This window comes from Photinus pyralis, unplaced genomic scaffold, assembly GCF_008802855.1.
Source record: "Photinus pyralis isolate 1611_PpyrPB1 unplaced genomic scaffold, Ppyr1.3 Ppyr1.4_LG8, whole genome shotgun sequence".
Classification (NCBI taxonomy): Eukaryota; Metazoa; Arthropoda; class Insecta; order Coleoptera; family Lampyridae; genus Photinus; species Photinus pyralis.
In genome coordinates this window covers 32,937,201-32,960,732 of record NW_022170819.1, presented here as the reverse complement: position 1 = coordinate 32,960,732, position 23,532 = coordinate 32,937,201, and the positions used below count along the sequence as shown (strand labels likewise).

Below are 23,532 nucleotides of genomic sequence, written 5' to 3'. Positions count from 1 at the left end.
TGCGCCCACCAAAGAATATTACCTACGTTTTGTACCAACCAAAATCTGTTTGCTTCCGAGAAAGGACTTGTAGGTCGAAGCAATATAGTAACACATAAAGATCCCCAACCTATTAACATCCAAGAAAATTACCATGGATTAAACACGAGGAAGTCAAGATCATCACCGACATGGCTAGTCAAAGAATAATTGAACGATTGAACCTGACCTTAAAAGTCGCGAGAAGGCAGCCTTTAACATAGGGTTGGGCTTACCGGCCATTTACGGTCATGCCTTTTGGCCTGTGCAATGCTCCCACAACGCTAGAGAGATTAATGGAACTGGTCTTGAGAGGTCTCTCCTGGAAGACGTGTCTGTGGGACGACGTGATGCTCGAAAAACACCTCAAGAGTCTGGAAGACGCGTTTATGACGTTGCGCGGTGCGGTGCCATATTTTCCAAAAATAAGTAAAAAATCGGACATCAAAGCCTCTCCTGGGGGCACTCCACAGTGTGATCACTCCTGACTCACTGATAGTGAAATTAGATGCGAACATGTGTGTTAGACTTAGACACCAGATTATACTAAAATATTTCAAAATCTAGAGTGAAAGCGATTTGCGCAAAAAGGTACCTACCTCAAGGTATTCTACACACAATGTTTTATTTCGTTTAGATCATGGGAGCATTAGTATCGAAACTTTCTACTCACCCAATCCTGAGATGTCAAGATTTTGTCCCAAATTTACGGTCATCCTCGTCGCATTCACCAATATTTGTATAGCCAACATGAGTCTCTCACTTTAACACTGGCAAGAAATTTGAAAACAGCCCATTCTAGCCTATCACACAAAACTTAACATTCATAAAGCGTAGGCTCTAATCCGTTAATGGTCAAAGTCAGGAAATGCAATGGCAATCAAAACCTACCCAAACTCGGAATGTAAACTGTTTCAGTCACGAATCTACGTTGATATTTATACCAAAGGTAATACAATTAAAACCAAAGGTACTCGTTAGTTTTTGGTAGATTTATTCAAACACGCTATATCTTAATTGATACACAGGGTGGTTGCCAATTTATTGAAAACTTAACGCATCATTGCATTTAATTAAAACAAAAAGCGCAAGCATCAGACGAATTAGCTCGGTATACTAACGATAGTGAGTACCGATCGATTGCACGGAGTGACGTATTACTTGTTAGCAATTCAGTAAACCATTATTGCGGCCGTTCAAGTTTAATGAGCGATTAACCGCTTGCTTATGTCCGTTTTTAATTATCGAATGTTAAGGTGAAAGTCGGCGCTTTTATCAAACTTTCCCGCCACGCATCTGGCGGACATGTGCAAAAGCATAACCTCAAAATTGCGAATTTTAAAAGGTGTAATTTTGAAAATGATATGATTCGTCCTTTCTGGATATCACGAGAAGCTCTTACGTGCGCTGATTATAAGCATAATTTACATGACATTGCATTTCTGTCTTATTACTTAATTAGACCATTCAAAAATTAGATGTTTTAAGTTTTAGAAAAATCATTAATTTAATATTATACGAGACATTATAGGTACGTACTTATGTCTGATACACTCACTGTCACTCTCACGTTATATTAAATAACGACCCCCCATGTTAATTTATAACTTATGAAACATAATCGTACTGAAACGGGGTTGAAATCTTTGAATCGAACGTGTATTGCGGATTTAAGCCGCGATGGAAAGGTGGGCCAATGTCTTTTGCTGACACTTTCAGGCTGTGCACGTATGTTTAAATGGCCAGCGGTCAGTCTGTATTTTGATTCGTGTCGCTATTTGCTAAACCAGAAGAGCATTACGTCAAAATTGCGACGCGTTTTGATTTAGATTCACCTGTCTAAGCCACCATTTCAGTTGCACTGTTGGGGTAGTGCGCCGTTGGATAACCCTCGTGACGTAACGACCGGCGCTGTGCGTCGATATCACACCATTACTTGTGACGTCCTTATTGGTTAAAAAGTAAGTGTTTCGATGTGCAATTAATTAAACATACACTTGCATACACTCTTCGTTTACGATTGTAGTCTTTCGCCTTATAGATTTCTCGATATCCTCCTCAAAGAAAATCGATACGTCATAAATTTTGAACAGTTTACGTAACAACTATCGATTGCCTAGTTAAACTTAATTCTTGATTGCTTGTTCAGGGATATTTGGTGACTGTTTACATATTTTGCCACGAGAACATGATGTAATCAAAACATGAGTCATGGGACGGGGTGTTACAAAGCAAACATTTTTCAAATAAACCAAAGAGCGCAAAAGTTTCTTTGGAAGCATTTATCCTTTTAATTTTTTTCTCGAGAGCCATACAAAGAAAAATGACACACTGTTGGAGACGATATTGGGTACCTATTCCTTTTCTGGTTTTTAAAAAATGTTTCCGGAATTCTTACCGCAATAAGAGGGCGCTTCCATAAAAGGAGGTGAGATGGATGAGACCTCTAGCGGTAATAAATAGTAGTATATTAAGAGATAAGGGTGTAATTAAGGCTTTAAAACAGGTGCAGCGTTTTATGGCACGACGCGTAGCGGAGTCAAAATATCCGAATACAGATCACACACAAAATACTAATTAGTCCAACGGACATAAAAGTACCTGACGACACGTGACACAAAAAATTTGGTTTTATTGCTGGCCTTCCGAGCTACAATTGTGGTACCGTTGATCCTTATCTTTCGTTGACGCAAATACACGCATGGACACAGGACAACTTGAAAGCGGCATCCACGTTCCAAAGAAATTAAATATCGCACAAAGCCTTCTTCGACTAAACACAAACTCGAACTTGATAAACAATTTTCTTCTAACGCCACCAACTAACTGCCCTCGAACTGGAAAAACAAAACTCCTTCTTCTTATACCTCGAAACATAGTTTCGTTACAAACGCGAGGGCAGACTAGACAAATATTACTTCCACTGATAGCAGTTCGGCCTCGAACTTAAAAAAAAAGGCGTCTTCAAATGAACGGCACTCCGGCCTCGAACTTGGCAAAAAGCGTCTTTTATCGACGTCCTCAGGCATTTAAACGGTTTTCACACTTAAATTGTCAACAAAATTTATCAACCAATAACAACTGCATAGAGAACGAAAATAACTAATATACGATGGACATTCAAATTGTCACGTTCACAGTAATTCTTAGAATTTCGTTATCTAAATCAACACACTTCTATAAAATAAAACATATTTTTCTTATTGATTAAATTGTCGTGTTATCTCTAACAATTACCTTTATCTTTCTAAAATAAGTGAGAAGCTTAATAAATCATATCCAAACTCTTGCAAACCAATTAACGAGCGAATTAAAGTACAAAAATTTCTTAATCTTGAACAATTCCGTTTGTAAAGAAAGTAAACAAACAACATCTTGACTACACGCTCGATTTGCAAAATCGTCAATGATCTCAACGAAATCGAATACTAAAAAAATTGGATGGCATTAATTCATAATTAAATACCCGAATTCATTCCAAATGTTTTATTCTACTACAACATCCCAACTGACATTGTTTGCACAGTAATATTGACGAATATATGCGTAATTAAGTAGACTGTGTGCTCGTAATTCCATGGTTGCCTCGTTTTTGTAAATAAAATGACTTCGGTTGAAAAAGATACTGCATCACTCATTCAATGGCTTGTTGTAAAAGCAGAAGAAAATTTGGTAGGTGCAAAATCCAAATGCAAAAGTGCAAAAGTCTTAAATGTATCGATAATTCTGGCAATATATGAAGGAAATGTCACAGGTATTTAAATCTTCTCTCATCTGGTGCATTCATTCAAAACTTCAAACAATGCTGCGATTAAGAAATGGAACATATTTGGTATACCCTAAATTACACGCATTTTTGAAAGCTTCAAACAAAGGGGAGGTACAAGCCAAAGAAATCTTGTGCATTTACAGAAAGCGACCGAAGAAGATTTTTATAACCACACTGGTCACAATTTAAATTTTTGGAACTTGTTTTTTAGTTGTTTTCGTTGAACTTAAAAATCGAACGGTAAGTGTAATGCAGCAATGGCGTCGGCATCCGCAGGAAACGATGAGATTAATCTAAGGTTACGAAACTTGTACAATGTACATCGAACAGAATCTTATGTAATGTAAAACGTATCCGGAATTTAAGTTGGAACTACCTTTTATAACGGGCGATCAAAAATGAGTGGCCTCGAGTCGCCTTTGGAAGTTCAAGTTAAGTACGAACAAAAATTCCAAGGGGACTCGATAGCAACACAACGTATATTAAGGCGGCTAATCGTAGATGAAGCAACAATTTTCGATGGAAATTGCACTACAACAAATTACAGCCGACCTAAAGAAGGTACCTTCTAAATACACGAAATGCAAATGGCGGTACTTACGATAAAAAAGAAAAAAATGCAAATGTAAATCCTCACTAAGAGCGTAGGTGAAATTCGTCCAACTAATTACTTCGGAATATGGCAATTAAAATTCCATGCGTTCCACCTTACGCTTTCAGCTGTTTGATTAAGCGACTTGTATTTTTATACAGCTTATGAAGGAAAAGAAAGAAGAAAGCGGATACCCGTCAAAATTGCGGCGATAAATTGCGTTGTCAAATTCCAACAATATGTGGAACCATTTATTAAATCGCTACAACTGCTACGGCGGTCTTTCAATAAGTAATAAATCGTGAGCAATAATAATGCTTCGCAATTGAGAAAATAAATCGTTACAACGTATGTTTCTGGGATACAGGGTGAAAATTTCAACTTTAGCGCAATTTCCATGAGTTGCTCAGTACTTCCCGAAAGGTGATGTAAATGACTATTTATGTGTAGAAAGGAAAATAAGTAATGACATACATATATTTATGTGAATGAGTAAATGAAAAATTTCAAAAAATATCTATATAAATAAGAAAGTGGACATTGCGCACAAGCTAGCAATTGCAAAAAAAAAACGAACTGAACATCTCGAAAACTGTAGGAGTGGTTAAGGCCTCGGACTGCCTATTTTATGTATTTTTAAGTAGAATTCAGTGGCACAGTAAAAAAATTTTTAACTAGCATTTCTGAGATTTGACCCAAAGTTGGTATCTTTAAATGCAACACCGTGCATATTTTATCGACCATTTTTTCCGGATTACATTGATGTATTACAACCTATATTTTTTTAATTTGATACATCGATGTAATCAGAAAAAAGAATGCAAAAAATTGACGTTAAAATATACAGGGTGTTGCATTTCAAAAAATACCAACTTTGGGTCAAATCTCCGCAAGGGATTTAATGTAAAAATATCTAAAATAGACAGTTTTTACCTTTTTTCTATCTTACATGGGTAGTAAGATATGGTAACATCTCAAAAAGTCAAACTTTTGGTTTTCACCCTGGATCCCAGAACCAAAGGTAGTTATATTGATTCTGTTTGTGGTATTAAAAGTTTCACAAGAAAGTGGCACAGTGTCACGAAAACTGTCTTTAGTCTGAAAAACACCTGAGATACCCTGCCAGCAGTCCCAATCAAAATAGGATACACGGTACATGTGGTTATACTTTTATATTATTTTATTAAGTATTTATTTATGTATTCACGTGGAAGTATGTTATCTGTATGATGGTGCCCTGAAGCTAGACTAATCGTTTTCTCCATAGAGAGAGTACCTAATACAGTTCTGATTCCTCGCTGTATATGTTACTTCCTCATCTTGTGCGGACTGCAGCTCTTTTGTCTTAGGAATACTCTAATTAAAATGTGGTGGATACTTACTGCTTGATCTTTCACCTGTACCCTTCGTGTTGAATTAATGGTGACCAATGCTGGTGTACAGCCGTAACCATTCATCATCAAAGGTTTTGTTATTTTACTTACAAGTATAGGTCGATATAACAGATGGCAATTTATGGTAATAGCTCTTGCATACAATCGTAATTTGGATGCCTTGTATTCATTATTATTATCACCCAGTTTTATTATCTTTAATCAAACAATAAACATTTTAATTGTGGTAATCACTGTGGGTCAGTCATGTAAACATTGCGCTGGAAATGTTTACTTAGTAATAACTTATTAAGTGCTTACATTCGCCAAGGCAATTTGATTTTGTATTTTGAGCAATGGGTATAAGTAGTGGCAGGTTGAAAAGTTTTGGAGAATGTTTGGTTTTTTCCATACCCTCCATTTCTCCTCATGCATAAAAAAGTTCTACTTACGTGTCATATCCGCTGGAGGGGTTGGTTACAGTCTTTCCAAAAACGTTTGTCAATGCCTACACGCAAGAGGAATATACAAATTAAAGGCCGTCCACTAAAACGTTTGGCACGCACAGACCGAGATGAACCTGCATGTAAACAATACAACTATTAATATTATAATGTATTTGAATAATAAACAAAATTTTCATATCTTTAACATTTATCCTTATCGGACTACTTAAAGTTCAAGAAGTGGCTATAGGTTATATTTAACGTTTTCTTTTTGTTTATATTTATCGGCAAGCTGTTTTTGATTTTTGCTCAGAAAAACTTTCAGCAGATCAGCCAAAATTCATGGCGCAGTACCGAGGAGGAGGAGGAGGTAAAGAAAAGGAGAGAATCTGAGATATGGAAGAAGAACGGCAAAGTACCAAAGTGCGTGACAGTGGAGAAATGCAAAAACAACTAGCAATGATGATGGATACCTATGCTGATCAAAAACAGTAGGAAACTCAGCTAAATATTGAAAACAATCTAAAACCTAATCGAACGAAAACCCAGTAAAGCATAGAAAAGAAGATTGGGAGAGCGAATGGAAGAAAACCGACAAGAAATCGAGTGCCAGGTTAAGAGGATCCTGCTAGATTGAAAACTAGTATTGAAAGTAGACGAGATCAAAGGAAGCTAAAATTTCGAAACCAACCCCCAAGCAGCTAAATCGATTGAGCTATGGAGTTTTTTGAGGGCAATTCAAGTCGAGGACAGATTCATATCAGCGTAGATGGGTCGATTTAATTCGTGACAAATTAATCATTCTCTCGACATCAACATCAACCGTTTTATTGACAAAGACAGTGATTTTTTATAAGCAAACGTCAAGTGACATTTCCATGGCAGTCATGGAATTACGAACACACAACCCACTTAATTAGACATGTTTTCGAGTATAACATCAATAAGATTTCATTGTATTTCCCTTATTTTTAAATTATATTGCAGGTATAATAAAAAATATTATAAGAAACACGTGTATAATTCGTGTTTAAAGCACTTGCAACGTTTAAAGGCACTCCGTTTCGCGTCGTGCCATTAAACTCGTTGCGCGTGCTTTAAAGACTTGTCTCTTAATATAGGTACTATTCTTCAAATTCATATTTATTTTGAATGGAGTTGAAAGCGATAACTCTTACTGTTACAGAAAGCTGTTCAATGTGACTTGTACCTGGGGTACAATCAGCGAATATGGAATTTTTTTGCAATTTTTGTTATTTCGATAAGTTTACTTCAATATACTGAGAGGTTCCACCCTGTATATACAACTTACGACGATACATACATTTTGAGAGTTGGTAACCATGCAATTTCTAGGTGGGGAAAAGCTGCCTGCGCCACTTAAAAAGCACGAACGGGGGTTACGTTTGGCATCTTGCCTTGAATGGCGGTCGTGAACGCATCGCTCCATAAATGTTTGTTGTTATTTTGTGTTATTTAACACAGGTAGTAATTTTTGCATTTCTTTATACTGTATTTGTGTTTTGTATGCCGCATTTTATATTTTTTGTGTGTTTCAACCTTTGTTTTTGAAATTTACTTAGTTTAACCGTAATGCAGAATCACATGTGTGATATCGTTATGCTATTGTTTGTAATTGTTTACGTTTTTGGTGTAATGTTTGCTTAATTTATGTTTATTGATGTTGATTACTTGGTCTTGTCCCTGAAGTACATTCATGTAAGATTTGATAATTTTATTTTAATATGTGGAAATTACCGATTCGTTTGATGTATGTACTGACTTGTTGTTTCTCCGTTTCTCCGTGAATGAAGCAGTCACGGGGGTGGTAAAAAAAACTGTAGTCAAAATTGAAGTACCTACGACACCTAATTCCGTGATTGTCTTCGACATCCCAATGTAGGCTCGAAACCCCGAAACCAGGGGCGGGTCACCCATCTTGCAGGAGCGTGATTACGCTAATCAAAGCTCTTCAGTTTAGAATCTATGTGCGATAAATGAGTGGCGATTCAATAATTTCTACATATATTGTTTTTAGTTAAATTTGCCTACAAGGCCATGTAATTTTCCATCTTGCTTTTAACAAAAGGACTTTATTGCACCAAAGATGAGTCACATCCTGTACTCTTAACCCTTTCTCAGAATTTAGGCACCTGCTACTACCTGACCCATTGTTCCCAAAAACTTGCTTTTAACCTTGAGTGTAACCAACATTGTATATATGCATTTACTATCTTTGTTAACTACTGCTTAAACTTTTACAAAATATTTTGTTAATTAACTTTTGGATTGTATTAATCAAACTCCGAGGTTTTTCTTACGTCGTACTCTTTTTACCCTTAGCAGTTACTTTTGCGAGAGTACGACACCTTTTGGCTTTGCTTGCTTTGATTATATTAATGTACATCAACTCAATTTCCGGGCTTTCACAATCTTAATAATTACGATCATTATTAAACAAACGTTTCACAATTTCAGTGTTTTATTTAACGTTCCTTCCCTACTGTGCTTCAGGTCAAAGCATTGTCTACAACTAACGTAAGGGGGTTCTGCCTTAGATGTTTGATCACGTACCACTTTTCAAATTTAAGCGGGATCTTGTTTAGTTTTGGAGGGAATAGTCATTCAGGTGACCATTTTTAAACGTTGCCGGGTTGACTTTATTTCCGTTCTTGTAGTGTGAAGTTGGCGTAGAACCTGGGGGTTAAGTACACTACAATACATTTCCCATCAAATTGATCAGTTCATCTTGTACATTATTGTTTAGATAAGTTACGGACCATTTATCAGACTTGTGTTGAACTCTCCTGATGTGTTCTTCCATAACTGGATAATTACTTATTCAATGGTCAAACTCAGAATCAGAAACCAATTCTATCAGTTCTAGGAAATTTTTGTTATTGGGAGTGAAATAAAGCATTTAGAAAATAGAAATAGAAAAAGGTATGCTTCTATTTAAAAAAACAAGATGGCGCCAACTTCCGGTGTTTTGTGTGAAATTATTTTTCTTCAAGTCGCAATGGTCTGTACCCAAATTTCAAGCTTCCATTTCAACTGCACTTTTAATAACTTCCAACGGCTACTTGACTCTCCCTGTATAGAAATCGCGACCCCGGACCTTTCTAAATTCAAAATAGTCCAATGGTTAAAAAAAATCACCGCTTTTGCCGCTCTTCTAAGGTGTCGCCTGATGCAGCTGCCTTTCTGCATCATTTATTTGTTTGTTAGTTAGTTAGTTAGTTAGTTAGTTAGTTAGTTAGTTTGTTTGTTTGTTTGTTTGTTTGTTTGTTTGTTGGTTCGTTCGTTCGTTCGTTCGTTCGTTCGTTCGCTCGTTCGTTCGTTCGTTCGTTCGTTCGTTCGTTCGTTCGTTCGTTCGTTCGTTCGTTCGTTTGTTTGTTTGTCTGTTTATTTATTTATTTATTTATCGTTCCTCTTGTTCTGCGTCCTCAACAGGCAGAAGGTCTTAGTTGTTCTATAGCACTCCAGTATTTATCTTACGAATTAGGAAAACTGCAGGAAAACCTATATTTTGAAGTAGCCGGCTGGCCGACAGAGTGCTCGAAACTGATATAAAGAAATTTCCATCTCTGCCACAGATGAAAAATTGACCTCAGCCCAGGTTCGAACACACGACCTCTCGGTTATGTAGCCCAACACTCTACCACCGAGCCACATAGTCGGTGTATATCATAGTACCGCACGGCCCTGGTTGTTCTATCCATAAATTTGTGCCACTGTTACTAACGGCACAGATTTTAACAGAACAGAAAAGGCGGGACAATTCCAACAATTCCGGATGTTGTGAGAAGTTCATAGTTTTTGCGATGGATGCTACCCCCCTTAGAAATTTTAAATTTCTCCAAAACGAAAGGGACACAGAATATACACAAAACTATCGTGTTTGTGTCATGTCGATACGAGTATGACGGTGTGTAGCATTAAGGTGAATCCCCAAATGAACATTCTGACTTTCTCTGAAACGGAACGCGCACAAAACTCGAGCATTGACGCACAAATCAGTACAAAATAGGCACAAAGCTATGATATAGGTTTCAAATCACTCCGATTGTGAGGAATGTTGCGTTAAGTTGGCACCCCCTTAGCAAATTTTGAATTACACCGAAAGGAATGGCGCTCAAAACCTGAGTATTGGCGAACAAATCTGAAATCAGCACAAAACTGTGGTAAATGAGTGTTATGTGGATACGAGATTGATGTTGTTACAATTTTGGGGATGTACCTAACAAATTGGGGTGCCGATTTATAGGTGCTACCTTAATCCCCCTACAGAGGTAAGGGGTGACGAAAGGCCTGGGCGAGTTCTACCGTAAAAGTGTCGGCATCGAAATGAAATTTGGCGGGTAAGTACTTTTGAAAAATTTATTTTGAACTATCCGACAATACAAATAATATAGTGTCACTCAACCCACCAAGTTCTTCAAATTTACTAGAGAGCTACGTGCAACACTTGCATAGGCCACCTCTTGTGCTTTTAATAACTCATTGGGAAAATAGCGTCAATTTCCTTCGTTCTAGAACTTTTCATCGAAATGATTGTTATTTTTAACTAAAGGAAAGGTGCAGGCAGCAACGTGATGTATGATAACGTTCTAAATGAATTTCAAGTGTTTTAAATTCGATGGGATATGTATCCGATCCTTTTAGTTTGACTTGAAAAATGAGGCATTTTGGTGTAATCGTAATTGTATCCGTGCTAATCGTGTGCTTATTTCTAATTATGTACCTTAAAAAATACAATTTTGTCAATAACACGTCGATAGAGTTGAAATTTATCAATTCGAAGGAAATTTTAAATGAGTCGCGCCTCCCTATAAAAGCGTCACGGGGCGAAGAACGAAAGGTTAACAAAAAGAGAATACACATACCGAAGATTATGCTAGAGCTCTACGAGGAAAGGAACAGGAATGAGTATGGACTAAATTTTTCTAAACCGGACATTGTGCGAAGCGTCATCCCCAAAAATGCAGGTACTTTGAAAAACAAAATTTTGCAAAGCGTCGAAGAAAACCACGTACTGATCTTCGACGTGCCTCCTCTACATCGCGACGAGGAATTCTTGGGCGCAGAGCTGCGTGTCTTCACTTTGCTGAACAACACTGCCAGTAGAGCACAAGGTGAGGGTAACTCACGTAGGCAACCTTAACGAGCTTCTTTAAGGGGTGGAACGATTTTTGAAGGTGTTAGTCTACAACGAATCCTCCGAGGACATGGATTTACTAACCGAATGTCATATCTTCAAAACCGAAAGTAACTGGATCAACTTTAACGTGACCAATCCGGTGAGAGGACTGTTAAAGCGCAACACGAAGACCATCTCACTCAAACTGGTTATATCGGTTAAAACGTTCCTTCCATTTTACGACAACAACGCGCACGAATTCAAATTGTCCTTGCTGCCGGTATCTGAAGATTTCGACCACGATTATCCGATTTTGTTGCTGTCGTATATGAGCTTGAAAACGACACCGGTTCACAGACGGAAAAGAGGAATAGACGAAGATTACGAAGAAGAAACGAATCGAATTTGGGATAACGATAAGGAACAGAAGGCGAACGCGAAGAAATTGAAACGTTTGAAGAATACGTGCAAACGCAAGCCATTGTACGTCAACTTTTCGGAAATAGAATACGACACTTGGATTGTCCAACCCAGCGGGTACGAAGTGAGTAGTTGTAGCAAATAGGCAAAGAAAACAGTTGGTAGTCTGATTTTTAGGCTTATCAGTGTACGGGCAAGTGTTTCTACCCGGTTGCGGAGCATCTTTCTCCAACCAAGCACGCAATCGTTCAAGCTTTACTTCACAGCGTTTTTCCATCACGCGCTCCTCGATCTTGTTGCGTACCGACCAGACTGGAATCCATTTCACTGCTGTATGTTGACGATCGCGGTGTCTTGACGTACCGTTTTGGATACGATGATATGGTCGTAGCTGAATGCGGATGTCGCTAAATCTATGTTATAGCTCTATATGTCTTGGTTTTAACTCAAGATTTTGTAATGCGTGTATTGTTTTTTTTTACTTATCTCCTGCCCCCCCCCCCGGCATTTCTTTGCTCATTACAGATTTTAAGGGTAGGTTCAAATATACAACGTGTACCATGACCGCATGTAAAAACAAGTATAAATTGTGCACAACTCTTGTGCAGATAAAGCGCATTTTTTTAAACCGAAATAGCTTTTGTTTTGACATCACCAATGGATATATTTCTTGCAGACGCCTCAATCGCCCTTTCTGAGTACCCTCTTCCGATAATCCGTTCTTGAGATATAAGGGAATATACCTGTTTAATCTCGGTATGAGATCAAGTAGTTTTGGGGTAGACTGTAAGGAGGCACCCGTCATTGTGCTAAATTGTAGACTCGGAACCTTACACCCCAAATGAGTAGAAATAGCCTAAGCTATAATACTGGTTTATTCCTAATATTTACACGTTTATATACAAAGTTATTGTCCTAGTTCTACCATTTGTTTACTTACATCAGCGATACTATTACTCTGTTTGCATTTTCATGCCTTACTCAATTGACCTGCTTTATATGTATATGCATAATAATGATGTCTTAATTCCTACTTACACGTTAATTACTTAATTAATATTGATTAATCCCAGATTAATCTGTGATTGAAAAATACCCGATGACGATAAGAGGTCGAGGAGGAGGGCTATTGTTGATAGAAATTAATTCCTTTCGTTGAGATCTTTCATTAGAGAACCATGAAGGATAAAACAAGTTCCACTCCCTCCCCTCCCCCTCTAGCCCGTACTTTGATCAGAGGAGAGAAAGAAGGGCAGTAGTTGGTAGAAAACGGTTTCTTTCGTCGAGACCTTTCATTAGAGTACCATGAAGGATAAAACAAGTTCCACTCCCCCTCCTTCCCCCACCCCCACCCCGTACTTTGATAAAAGGACAGAAAGATACTGATCTCGAAAAAGAGTCGCACGGGAAAGTTATAGTTTGTTCAAACCAATTTATTTCGATGAGACCTTTCATTAGAATACCATGAAGGGTAGAACATGTGTTTACCCCCCCCCCCCCCCCCGCTCCTATGTTCTAAAGTTTAACTTGGCACCATTAAAGGCGCACCAAAAATGCGCTAAAAAAATAACGATTTAAGTCGATATTACATTCTTTCACTAACTCACTTTCTCGTTCACTCCTTTCTTCAATTCTTACTGCCCTGTGTGCCAACGCTATCTTTATTTTCTTAATTTTTGTTTCCTCCTCTAATATGTCATTTAGTGTCCTTCCCTTTAGATCCAGTGCCCAGTAGTAATACCCTCTTTGTATTCCTTTTAGTTTATCCCATTCCGCCCACCCCCATATCTCCGTTCCATACATCGGCACCCTCTCACAATTGCATCAAAAAGGTATCCTTTTATTTTAAATTCGTTTTTGAATCTCCCCTTCGCCACTTCCTCCTTTTTTTTAGTTTTCTTATTTGACTGTTTGCTCCACTATTTCATTGCATTTGGTACCTTACGTATATAATCATTACTCTTTGCTCTCTCGACTTCCACTCTACCTCCCTTCCCTTTCCTCTCCCTTTCCAAATCTCATCATCTTCAATTGTTGACATTTAATTCCATTCCATTTTTGCCCAGTATCTTCCCCATCTTCCCTTCATTTCATTTAACTGTTTATTTTTGTAAGTAGGTATTGGTTATTTTTGGTTTACGGTCACTGTAATTAATTGTTTGACATTCGCTGGCATACCTAAATAAATTTTGGCTGGGTGGATTTTTCCACACAAGCCTCAAGACGCATTCGTTTTGCATTTCCAATTTTTCCGCATTCTACTACAAGCACGCCTTAGTTCGACACGTAAGCGGCGGCGTAAGGAACAAACCATGTGGTTCTAATTGCAATTACCAATTACAATTATTTGTGGAGATTGAACTTATTTTGTGTGGATCTCGATCTAGTTGCATTTCTTTCCGAGTCTATATTTTGGTTTTCATTGATTTTGTGAGTACGGCGATTTTGTGTAATCTACAAATAGAAAGTGCATGAAAAATAGAGACCAGTTATTTTTGTCGGCCTTAGCTTAATATAAAAAACTTGCTATGGTCAGCACAGATACCACCCACACACCTACGCATACGCAATTCGGCCCAAAAGCTTTTCAGCTCTTCCTTTTATGTCTAAGAATATACATATGTATCAATTTGGTTCGTCAGACAGACACAATCGAGATTTCCTTTGACTCGGATTCCTGCGGGTGGTTATAAAAAGTATGTTGGTAAGTCAATCAAAACCTGCCAATCACATCGAATTCGAAAACGCCTTTTCTAAAACATTGGGCTTGCAAACAAATGTAAAACCTAATCTAAAGACACATTTAGGCGAGGTTCATACTAGAGCGACATACAATAAGCCATATATCGCAGGCGATACGTGATACACATGAATAGATTCTTAAAATTCAAAGGGAAACGATAAATAAGGTGCGCAGTCGCTCTATATCGCCCGCAACTTATCGCCTACGATAAAACGTCCAGTGTGAACGTCGCCTAAGCGCGTTCTTACTGAGGCGATATCATTGAATTGCTATATGCGATTATAATATATCGTTGGCGATACGCATGAAGATATTCTTGAAATTCAAAATGAGGCCATAAATAAGGTGACGTCGCGCGATTGCGCAATAACCATGTATGTGAAATACAATGGAATGCATACTGCATGCAATGATTTGACCTTGCACATTCTTACCGCAAGTTCTTGCGCGTTGTATTGCTCCATGTGAGGAGGCCTTAACGTAATTTGCGCTGGTATTTAAACAGCCCATAAATATAATTTAGGAGCATTATGTACACAGTCTGAATTATAGGCGTTTATTTAGACACCGTCGTTTGCCAGCTTTCCCGCGCAAAGTACTGTCACTGAACATAAATATAACCTCAAATAGTTTGCTCAAAAACAATCCCAATTTCATAGTGTTTTATTTAAATATACAGCATTCACAATGGATGAATATCCGAATCCCGATGAAGAATTTGAGTTAATGTACGGGGACGAATTTGAGGAAATTCGAAATGAAGATTGTAAGAACTATGGGTTGTTGAATCAATCGTTAAATCCGTTACCTTTCAGATCCTGATGAAATAATCAGACCACAAATACAGAAAAGTCAAAACGTACAACAAACTCCTGTAGTTACAATTGATAACTCCACTATCGACAATTCCGGTGACATAATTCTGGCCCAATCACAACTGGAATGCGTGAACGAGCCAATACTTCAAGTTATTTTAAATGCTGATAGTACGCGACCAAGAAAACGTACAGTGGAAGAATTATTTGGGGACATCGATGATATTCTGTATGAGGACAATGTTACGTACAAAAAGAAGCAGAAGAACGATTTTGATGACGAGTCCGTCGTAATTGAACATATTCTGGAGCTACGCCGATTAGCAAAGGAACGTAATCATCCAGTGATGAGATATAAAAATGATCGTGACGAAAAAGACCACTTTAAATATAACATTTCAAGTTCCGTTCCTAAGTACTCATTCACTACTATCACCAAATGTGGTGGGGAAAGAATGTATGTGCGCTGCCATTCGGAACAATTCATGAAGGAGGAGTTACAGAATTTGGCACAGAACTCTCACTTTGTCGGCTGCATGGGGGACACATTTAAGGAAGTGTGGAAGGAAGCGGAGACGTTGGTAAGCTTATTGAATTTGAGTTTTACGTTAACACACGTCCTTCTAGGTTAATAGGCAAATGGATGCAGCTTGCGACGAAATGGAAATTGACGGATCTAACTTATCGTGCCAAAGGGAGAGCGGCGCAAAGTTGTGGGTAGACTTGTACAAGCCACAAAGATACCTCGAGTTACTTAGTGACGAAACTACAAACCGGACATTGTTAAAGTGGTTTAAATTGTGGGATAAAGTTGTGTTTAATAGACTACCGAAGATGAAGATTAAGAAAGATGTGCCGAAAAGTTTTGGTCAGCAGGAATTTAGCATGGGTTTGGACGAACATGGACGTCCTGAGTACAAAGTTGTGTTGTTATGTGGGCCTCCTGGATTAGGTAAAGATTATATTATAAGGGTGCAAGATATTATGTGGATGGCTTTAGCTAGCAGGAATAGTTTTGAACATTTCTCTTGGGAAAAACCACTTTACGCCATCTTCACGTTGAATTGAGATATAATGTAATAAAAGATGCATAGAAAACTTTGTAAGGGATAGTTACTAGTAGTTCAAGGGTCTAGCGATAGAGGGCGGTTACTCCATTCCTTGTGTGAATTCATCAAATTATAATCAAATGTTTTTGGTTTTTATCTTACTTCTTAGCTTTTGGAGATATTGTTAAGGCTGATGAGATTTCTTAAAAAGGTAAGTAGGTACAGGAGTAGGTATCCATAGTAAAGGGCAAACATTATTGTTTTTGGCGGTAAATAATGAAATAAATTTTAAGCAAAGAAACCAGTTATATTTGGGGACTATTTGTTTTCCTGTTTTTCACGGTTGACACTGTTGCCAAATTTTTCTATTTCTGATATTCTTTGTTATTTTCTTATCAATTTGATTAGAATGCACACATTTTTATTTCATGTATTGTTCCTTATGATCTTACACATCGGGTTGATTACTCTCTTTACATAATATATTAATATTGTTATTAGCATATACAATCTTATTAGCTTATTCAAAGGGAAAGCGCTTCACACAAATTATCTGGCAACGTTGGAATTTTTAAGAGGTAAAGAAGCCTACATAACCGGTAACTAATTTTAAATTTGCGGTTCACTGTCACCCACAACAGAGGAATGACAGAATCCTTTTCTGATTTGATACTTCTGTAAAGTGCTTATTCAGTGGTGAAAGTACCATAGTGATGAGGGGTGTATTATCACTCTTAAATATATGTATGCAGCAATGGCAGTCTGTGAGATACCATGCAATGTGTTCCTGGGGGGGCATCTTGCCGAAAACTGTAAGAGAACCAGAAAGACAGACGGTGTTGGGGGTAATACGTTATCGGCCGAAAGTGTTACGTTAATTGAAACCAACCTTGAAACTTCCATGGAATGCCCGTGGCGAGGTCCGTGGTCGCCTGCACTACATTCTTGTACACTAAAGCAGGAAATCCTTTGTCAGGGGTGGATGGGGGAACCATACACTGGTCCATGAAATATACATACCTATTGGCCCACTTAGCGAATGGGGGAGGGGGTACTCAATGCGCCCTAACTTTAAAATATTAATGCTTTTTCCTCGGATTTTTCTAGCACTGATTGTTGATAATTATTTCGCAACAAAAATGCTTCTATTGTTGCACAATCTGTTCCTTAATCGATTTTTTATACTAGTCAGAATTGCGAAAGAATAAGTTAACAGGTATTGATAGGCATTAGCGAGTGCCGAATATTGGAACGTAAATTTAAGTACGTAATTTATTTATTCACAATTAATTAATTTATCAATCAATTAATTTATGTCTTAAAATGGATTAATTTATAACAGTAACTATAAGCGCGAATTATTCATTACGTCGGCGTTGAAATTGGAACTGATCGAAACGCAATTCTATTTGCTTATATAGCAAACGCAAGCTCCCGAGTGTTCTAGAATGTTCTCGAGCAAACATGTTGTATTTCCCGGAAAGATTGCGTCACATCTGTCTTCGCTCTTTATCGCCGATTCTTCTTTCTCATTTTTTATTTTATTTATTTATTATTAACAACTTTAGGGACGGAGCTACATGATGCGGTCGGCGACATCTGGGCGCCATCCCGAAGCGTGTTGTACTAACGTGGTGATTTTTCTTATCTTCTTCTACAGGTTTGGTCCGATTGTTTTGTAAGGCCCGCGCCTTCGAGGGATAGTCGACTTTGGACACCCAACATAGAAGCTGGAGTTATGAGAAGTGCCCCTAAAATTGAGTACGATTTTGTGGAGGGATTTTAGCAAAATCCACGAAAATACGAACGGGACGTCAGAGGTGGGTACCGACAAAGGGAAAGTGGTAGCCTTCAACAAGATCTTATTGATGAACACGAATGAATAATTTTTTATTTGCACCGTGACCTTAAAATATTAATTAAATTAATTCTTTGCAAGTGGCGGCGTAGCCTGGCTCTGTTTTGTGTTTTCATTTGAGTGATGCTGCCAGTTGCAAAGCGCTCATGGATCCTACCGGCCCACTGGGAAAGTTCCCGGTATCCCGCCGGCCCCATCCACCCCTGGCCTTTGTTCTACCAAAGGGAACTCCGCGAAAAGCATTCAGACCTTCAAACACCAAATCAACCGTGACGAGGGATGGTCGTTTTCCCCATTTTGGAAATCTGTTATCCCATTGGCTGATGTGTTCCCCAATTTCTCCTGTCGGAATAGGTTTAACCATTTCCTTCTCAGTGTTGGCTCATTGCTAAGAGTTTTATATATTTCTTATTTTGATTGTTATTTTTAGCGCATTTCCACAAAAATAAAAACAAATGCGCTATTGTGGCCACTTTGTTCGTCCGTCCGTCCATCCGCTCGTTCGTTGATACGCTACTAATTCTTTATCTTAAGAGCGATTGTTCTACTTTTTTCGCTATTTGGTTCGTTATGGTGTCGAGGCTTGCACCAAGAAAGGAATTTTTTCTGCGTTTATTTCTAAAAAAGTTATTGTAAAAAAACGAAATAACCGTTTTTTACATGTTCCATAATTTTACACTCGTTTATTAACGATCCTAGAGATCGTTTATAATTTTGTATTGCTGTCTGTCGGTTGCTCTGTCCGTCTGTTCCTTTGTCTGTCTGTCCCTCTATCTACTTTGTTTAGATGTCCGATCTCTTCGACTTCTCCGTTAGTTAGGAACTGAATTGCATGAAATTCAATATGGGCATAGCTTTAGCCATATAATAATTCACAGTGTCCTTTTCATCTCGACCATTTATAAACCGAATTGCAAACTTTTTTATTTATAAAAGTATTTGAATGAATAAATGAAAATCTAACGCCAGTTTCAAAATTTGGTTTTGCGCATGCGCAGTGCCAACTTTTTCAGTTATGGAAGCATTTAAAAGAAATTTGATACATAGGCGCTTGGAACAAAGGAAAATCAATCGTTAGTTTCAAAATTTAGATTTGCGATTTCTTATTTAGAAAAGCATTGAAATGAAATTCTTCTTATAAACTGAAATTGAAGTAGCACGTCAAAAATGGATTGCACATGTGTAACGCTATCTTTCATATTTGTGGCCGGATTTTTACGATTTTAACCGAAGTTGCATCTTACAAGTGGGAAATGATTGCAAGTGGAAATGCGCTTTTTGTAAATCGTTTACGATTACTTTTTAACTTTTTTGTCCTGATGACGTAAGTAGGCGAAACGTTAACCTTTCGTGAAACAATACACGGTCCTATCACGAAAGTCTCGCGCATCTTAAAGGCTCGAATCGATTCTAATTCCGCTTTTGCAGTGTAACTTGTTGTAAAGTAATTGTCTTTGTTTTTCTTTATCCGAACTGTTTGACTGGGATATTTTAACGATGCGCTATTTGAACTTTACTCACTAACCGTTTTCTGGCCCAATCTTTATCAAGGCTTCGACGCAAATCCCGATCTTAATTACGTTCCATTAATAATTTTGACGTGAGCACTACAACGGCTCAAACCGCATTCAATTAATTTCTCTCTCTTCGAAGCTGCCAGAGAATATTGCCGGCAAGCGTCCAAAAAGTCCCTAATCAAATCAGGGGTTCTGTTGATTTCTTCGTTTCGCTAGTGCATGCGTTTACTGGTTTGCTGGAAGCACGTGTGTGTGTGTGTGGGCATTTATGTTCATTAAGGTCGGCATTAAGGGTCCTTGGTTTGAATCCGGGTTTTTGGGCGTGGATATTTGTAAATAGTGGGTTGGGTTGAGGTAGAGAAGCCTTAGTTGAAGCAAAACCAAACAATTAAAAAAATATAAAATATAAAATATAAAATATAAAATATAAAATATAAAATATAAAATATAAAATATAAAATATAAAATATAAAATATAAAATATAAAATATAAAATATAAAATATAAAATAAATAATTCAAAATTCAAAATAGAAAATTAAAATTGAAATTGAAACTGAAACTGAAATGACCTTGAAAATGTATGGGTCAATGACCTCGGATGACCTTGAGTATTTATGGGATCAATGACCTTGGTGGAAATGTAATTTGACAAGCCGACCTCGGATGACTGATCATTTATGAGGTCAATGACCTCGGATAACTTTAAAATGTAATTTGACACTCCTAACATGGGGTCAATGACCTCGGAACACAAAAAGGTGTCAATTTAAAATTTCAAAAATATAAACCTTATTTTAATGCTCCCGTTACAAAAGGGAGCTAATCCCCCCCCCCCCCTTTGCCGTTTTCTGTAATTTTAGGCCATAAAATATATGATGCAGATAATTTGTAGATTTTGCTATGGTTACAGAAATTTGCTCATAATTGTGTCCAGCATGGCTTCTCGGTTAATCTCTATCGGCTTATTTAGTTAAAACATGGCCGATATCCCAGCTTACAATAGAAAATAATAACCATGTATGACCTCACTCTCTCCATAGAATCAATGTACCTTTGAAAGCGACATCTGGTTTGAATAGCTGAGATATTAGACCGTTAGGTACAGGACATATGTCAGTTTTCTCCATGAAGTGGCATATTATGTTTTGATTGGTTGGTGTTACTTCGAATAGTCATAGTTCTCTGTTGTAGTGACTTGTGTGTGTTCGCGCATTTCACTCATTGACAGGCCCCACGTTGGGCGCCAATTATTACTTTGCTCAAATTTTATAATGCGTTGATTTCAAACGCCTCCCTTCCAAATTCAAGAATAAGTGCATGCTATGAATTTTGTAGGATAAGGATTTAAGTAAATAGCTTTATCTCTGACTTAAGCGATGAGTATTTTGTGCAGAATTTGATTTTGTTGCAGGTAAAACAACATTAGCGCACTTGGTTGCGAAACACGCGGGCTACAACGTGGTCGAGGTGAACGCGTCCGACGACCGTAACACAGAAACTTTTAAGAGGATGCTCGAAAACGCAACTCAAATGAGTTCGGTGATCGATCAAAACAAAAGACCCAACTGTTTGGTGTTCGACGAAATCGACGGTGCCCCCTCGTCATCGATCGAGTTTTTAATCAAATACGTAACGGGTACCACTAAGAAAAAGAAGAAGGGCACCGAATCGCCCCCGCTTTTGAAACGTCCCATCGTATGCATTTGCAACGACGTGTACGTGCCAGCACTGCGCTCTCTTCGTCAAATCGCGTTCGTGATCACTTTCCCGCCGACTGCCGGCGTTCGTTTGGCCGAACGTCTTTACGAAATCGCGCGTCGCGAACGGATCAAGGCGGATATCGGGGCGCTGTTGGCCTTATGCGAGAAAACGGGAAATGACATACGATCTTGCCTATCGTTACTGCATTTTCTAAAATCGTTAAACAAACCCGTAACCTTAACCTACATAAACAAGTCGAATGTCGGACAAAAAGATATGCAAAAGGGCCTGTTTGCCGTTTGGCAGGATATATTCGAGTTTCATCATTCCAACCCTAACGTCAGCAATGGCGCCAAGGAAAGTGACGTTCAGAACGTATTCAGGAACAGAATGCAAAAAATAGTGCAAGTAGTGCAGGCGTTCGGCGATCACGAGAGACTCGCGCAGGGAATATTCGAAAATTATCAGACACTACAAGTGAAAGACAATTCTTTGGATGGCATTTCTAAGGCGTTGGAATGGTTTAGTTATACTGATCTCGTTAATCGTCAAATTTACTCTTTGCAGTGCTATACTCTATCGTCATATGTGGTGTACGCATTTGTGATATGGCACTTCCTGTTTGCAACGTCTACTAGGCAGAAGTTATCGTATCCATCCGTGGGATATGAGGTATGTATTGCGGTTAGATACCTGTCACTAACTAAATTAGGGTGTTTTGTTACATGCAGATCGACTAAGGCAGTATCACGACTTAATCGGATGCTGTTTACTGCATCTCATTTATCATCTACTGTTAATTATACTCACTTCAGTAAGCGAGGTGAAATTTCAAACTTCGGTAACCCAATTGACACCTATTGTTAATTGAATGTTGGGGTCGATCGGCGGGGTCGGCGATAGCAAGCCGATAAACATGTAGACTGCACAGCGCCGACTAGTTTTTAATTAACATAAGAAAATACAACCGGCTAATAATGACTTAACTGAGCTGAAATCCTAAAATATTAATTCGCCTCGTCTTCTAAGCGACAAGAGTTCTCAGACGCAGCATAGATTATAATTGAAATATCTTGACGGGAACGGTTACAAACTGCGAATTAATTATAGCTTTTGTTTACGGTAACGGCAGCTGAAAGACAACTCTAGCCGTCTATCTTTCGGCACGATACTTTTCATAACGAAGCGCTTTTAGATACCGGCTGTTCATCTACAGAGTGATCACTGAAACTGGTAACTTCAAGGTGGGGAACGGGTGCTTATCTTTTTCGTTGTGATTTTTGTCCTGTTTTTCACTGTTTTCGCTTTTTCTGTTTTCCTTTTCACTTTTGTTGGTTGATTTTGCCTTTTTGTTGTTTTCAATTTTCTAGTTTTTCGTTATTGCTATGTCAGTTTCCGCAGTGGTCGTTAATTTTGTTTTTTCCTTTTTCCGTTTTTTATTATTTCTTTGTTTTAGTTTGTGCTACTTTATTTGCCACTCATTTCAATCATGTTTTGTGGTTTGTGACGATTTCGGTGTCTTTGCGTTCAATGTTTTAGATTTTGCCATTTTCCATTTTTTTGTTTTAGGTGTCTTAGTTTTTGCTGCTTGTATCATTTTCTTTTTCACAATTTTCGCGGTTTACGATTTCGCTGTTGTTCTGGTCGTTCTTGTGGCTTTCGTTGTCGCTGTTTTCGTCTCGCATGGTTTAGTTTTTGGCTGTTTTTGTTTTCGCTATTTCAGACTTGCTGTTGTTGAGGTGTTTGATTTCACTGTTTCCGTTTACGCAAAGAAAACGCTGTTTTCGTTTTTATTGCTTTCATTGCTTTCATTTTCACTTTTTTAGTTTTTGCTGTATTCTTTGGTTTCATTTTCAGCGGGTTCGTTTATTTCATTTTCGTTTCTCTGTTTTTGTTTTCCTTCTTGTAGTTTTCTCTGTGTTGATTTTTCTTCGTTAGCATTTCTCGTTTAGTTTTTCAGGCCTCTTCTGCTTCGTTATGTTAAATTTTTCTGTTTCATTTTATTTTTTCCCCGTTCAATTCGAGGTCGCCGTTTTCCACTTTTTCTCTGCCTTAGTCTTTTTCTGTTTTCACTGTGTTTAATGCCCTT

General features: G+C 38.0%; 2 protein-coding genes across 2 annotated transcripts in view; both read left to right on the top strand.

Annotated features, from left to right (window-relative positions):
- Positions 1-10,902: 10,902 nt before the first annotated feature.
- On the top strand, positions 10,903-12,176 carry LOC116179398 (bone morphogenetic protein 10-like). The gene is made up of 3 exons (XM_031499189.1): positions 10,903-11,333; positions 11,377-11,882; positions 11,936-12,176. The coding sequence occupies exons 1-3, from the start codon at positions 10,937-10,939 to the stop codon at positions 12,167-12,169; spliced, it is 1,137 nt and encodes a 378-aa protein (XP_031355049.1). The 5' UTR covers positions 10,903-10,936; the 3' UTR covers positions 12,170-12,176.
- Positions 12,177-15,110: 2,934 nt separating this feature from the next.
- LOC116179401 (chromosome transmission fidelity protein 18 homolog) overlaps positions 15,111-23,532 on the top strand; it is a 31,766-nt gene continuing 23,344 nt past the window's right edge. Inside the window, exons 1-4 of the mRNA XM_031499192.1 lie at positions 15,111-15,267; positions 15,317-15,897; positions 15,944-16,268; positions 21,154-22,115. Coding sequence (XP_031355052.1) covers positions 15,189-15,267; positions 15,317-15,897; positions 15,944-16,268; positions 21,154-22,115 — 1,947 coding nt within the window. The 5' untranslated portion in view covers positions 15,111-15,188. The remainder of the gene's footprint in view (positions 15,268-15,316; positions 15,898-15,943; positions 16,269-21,153; positions 22,116-23,532) is intronic.

Coding starts and splice junctions, on each gene's coding strand:
- LOC116179398 (XM_031499189.1), top strand. CDS start 10,937: ATGTACCTTAAAAAATACAATTTTGTCAATAACACGTCGATAGAGTTG. Junction 11,334..11,376: donor CACTGCCAGTAGAGCACAAG/GTGAGGGTAACT, acceptor AGCTTCTTTAAG/GGGTGGAACGATTTTTGAAG. Junction 11,883..11,935: donor TCCAACCCAGCGGGTACGAA/GTGAGTAGTTGT, acceptor TCTGATTTTTAG/GCTTATCAGTGTACGGGCAA.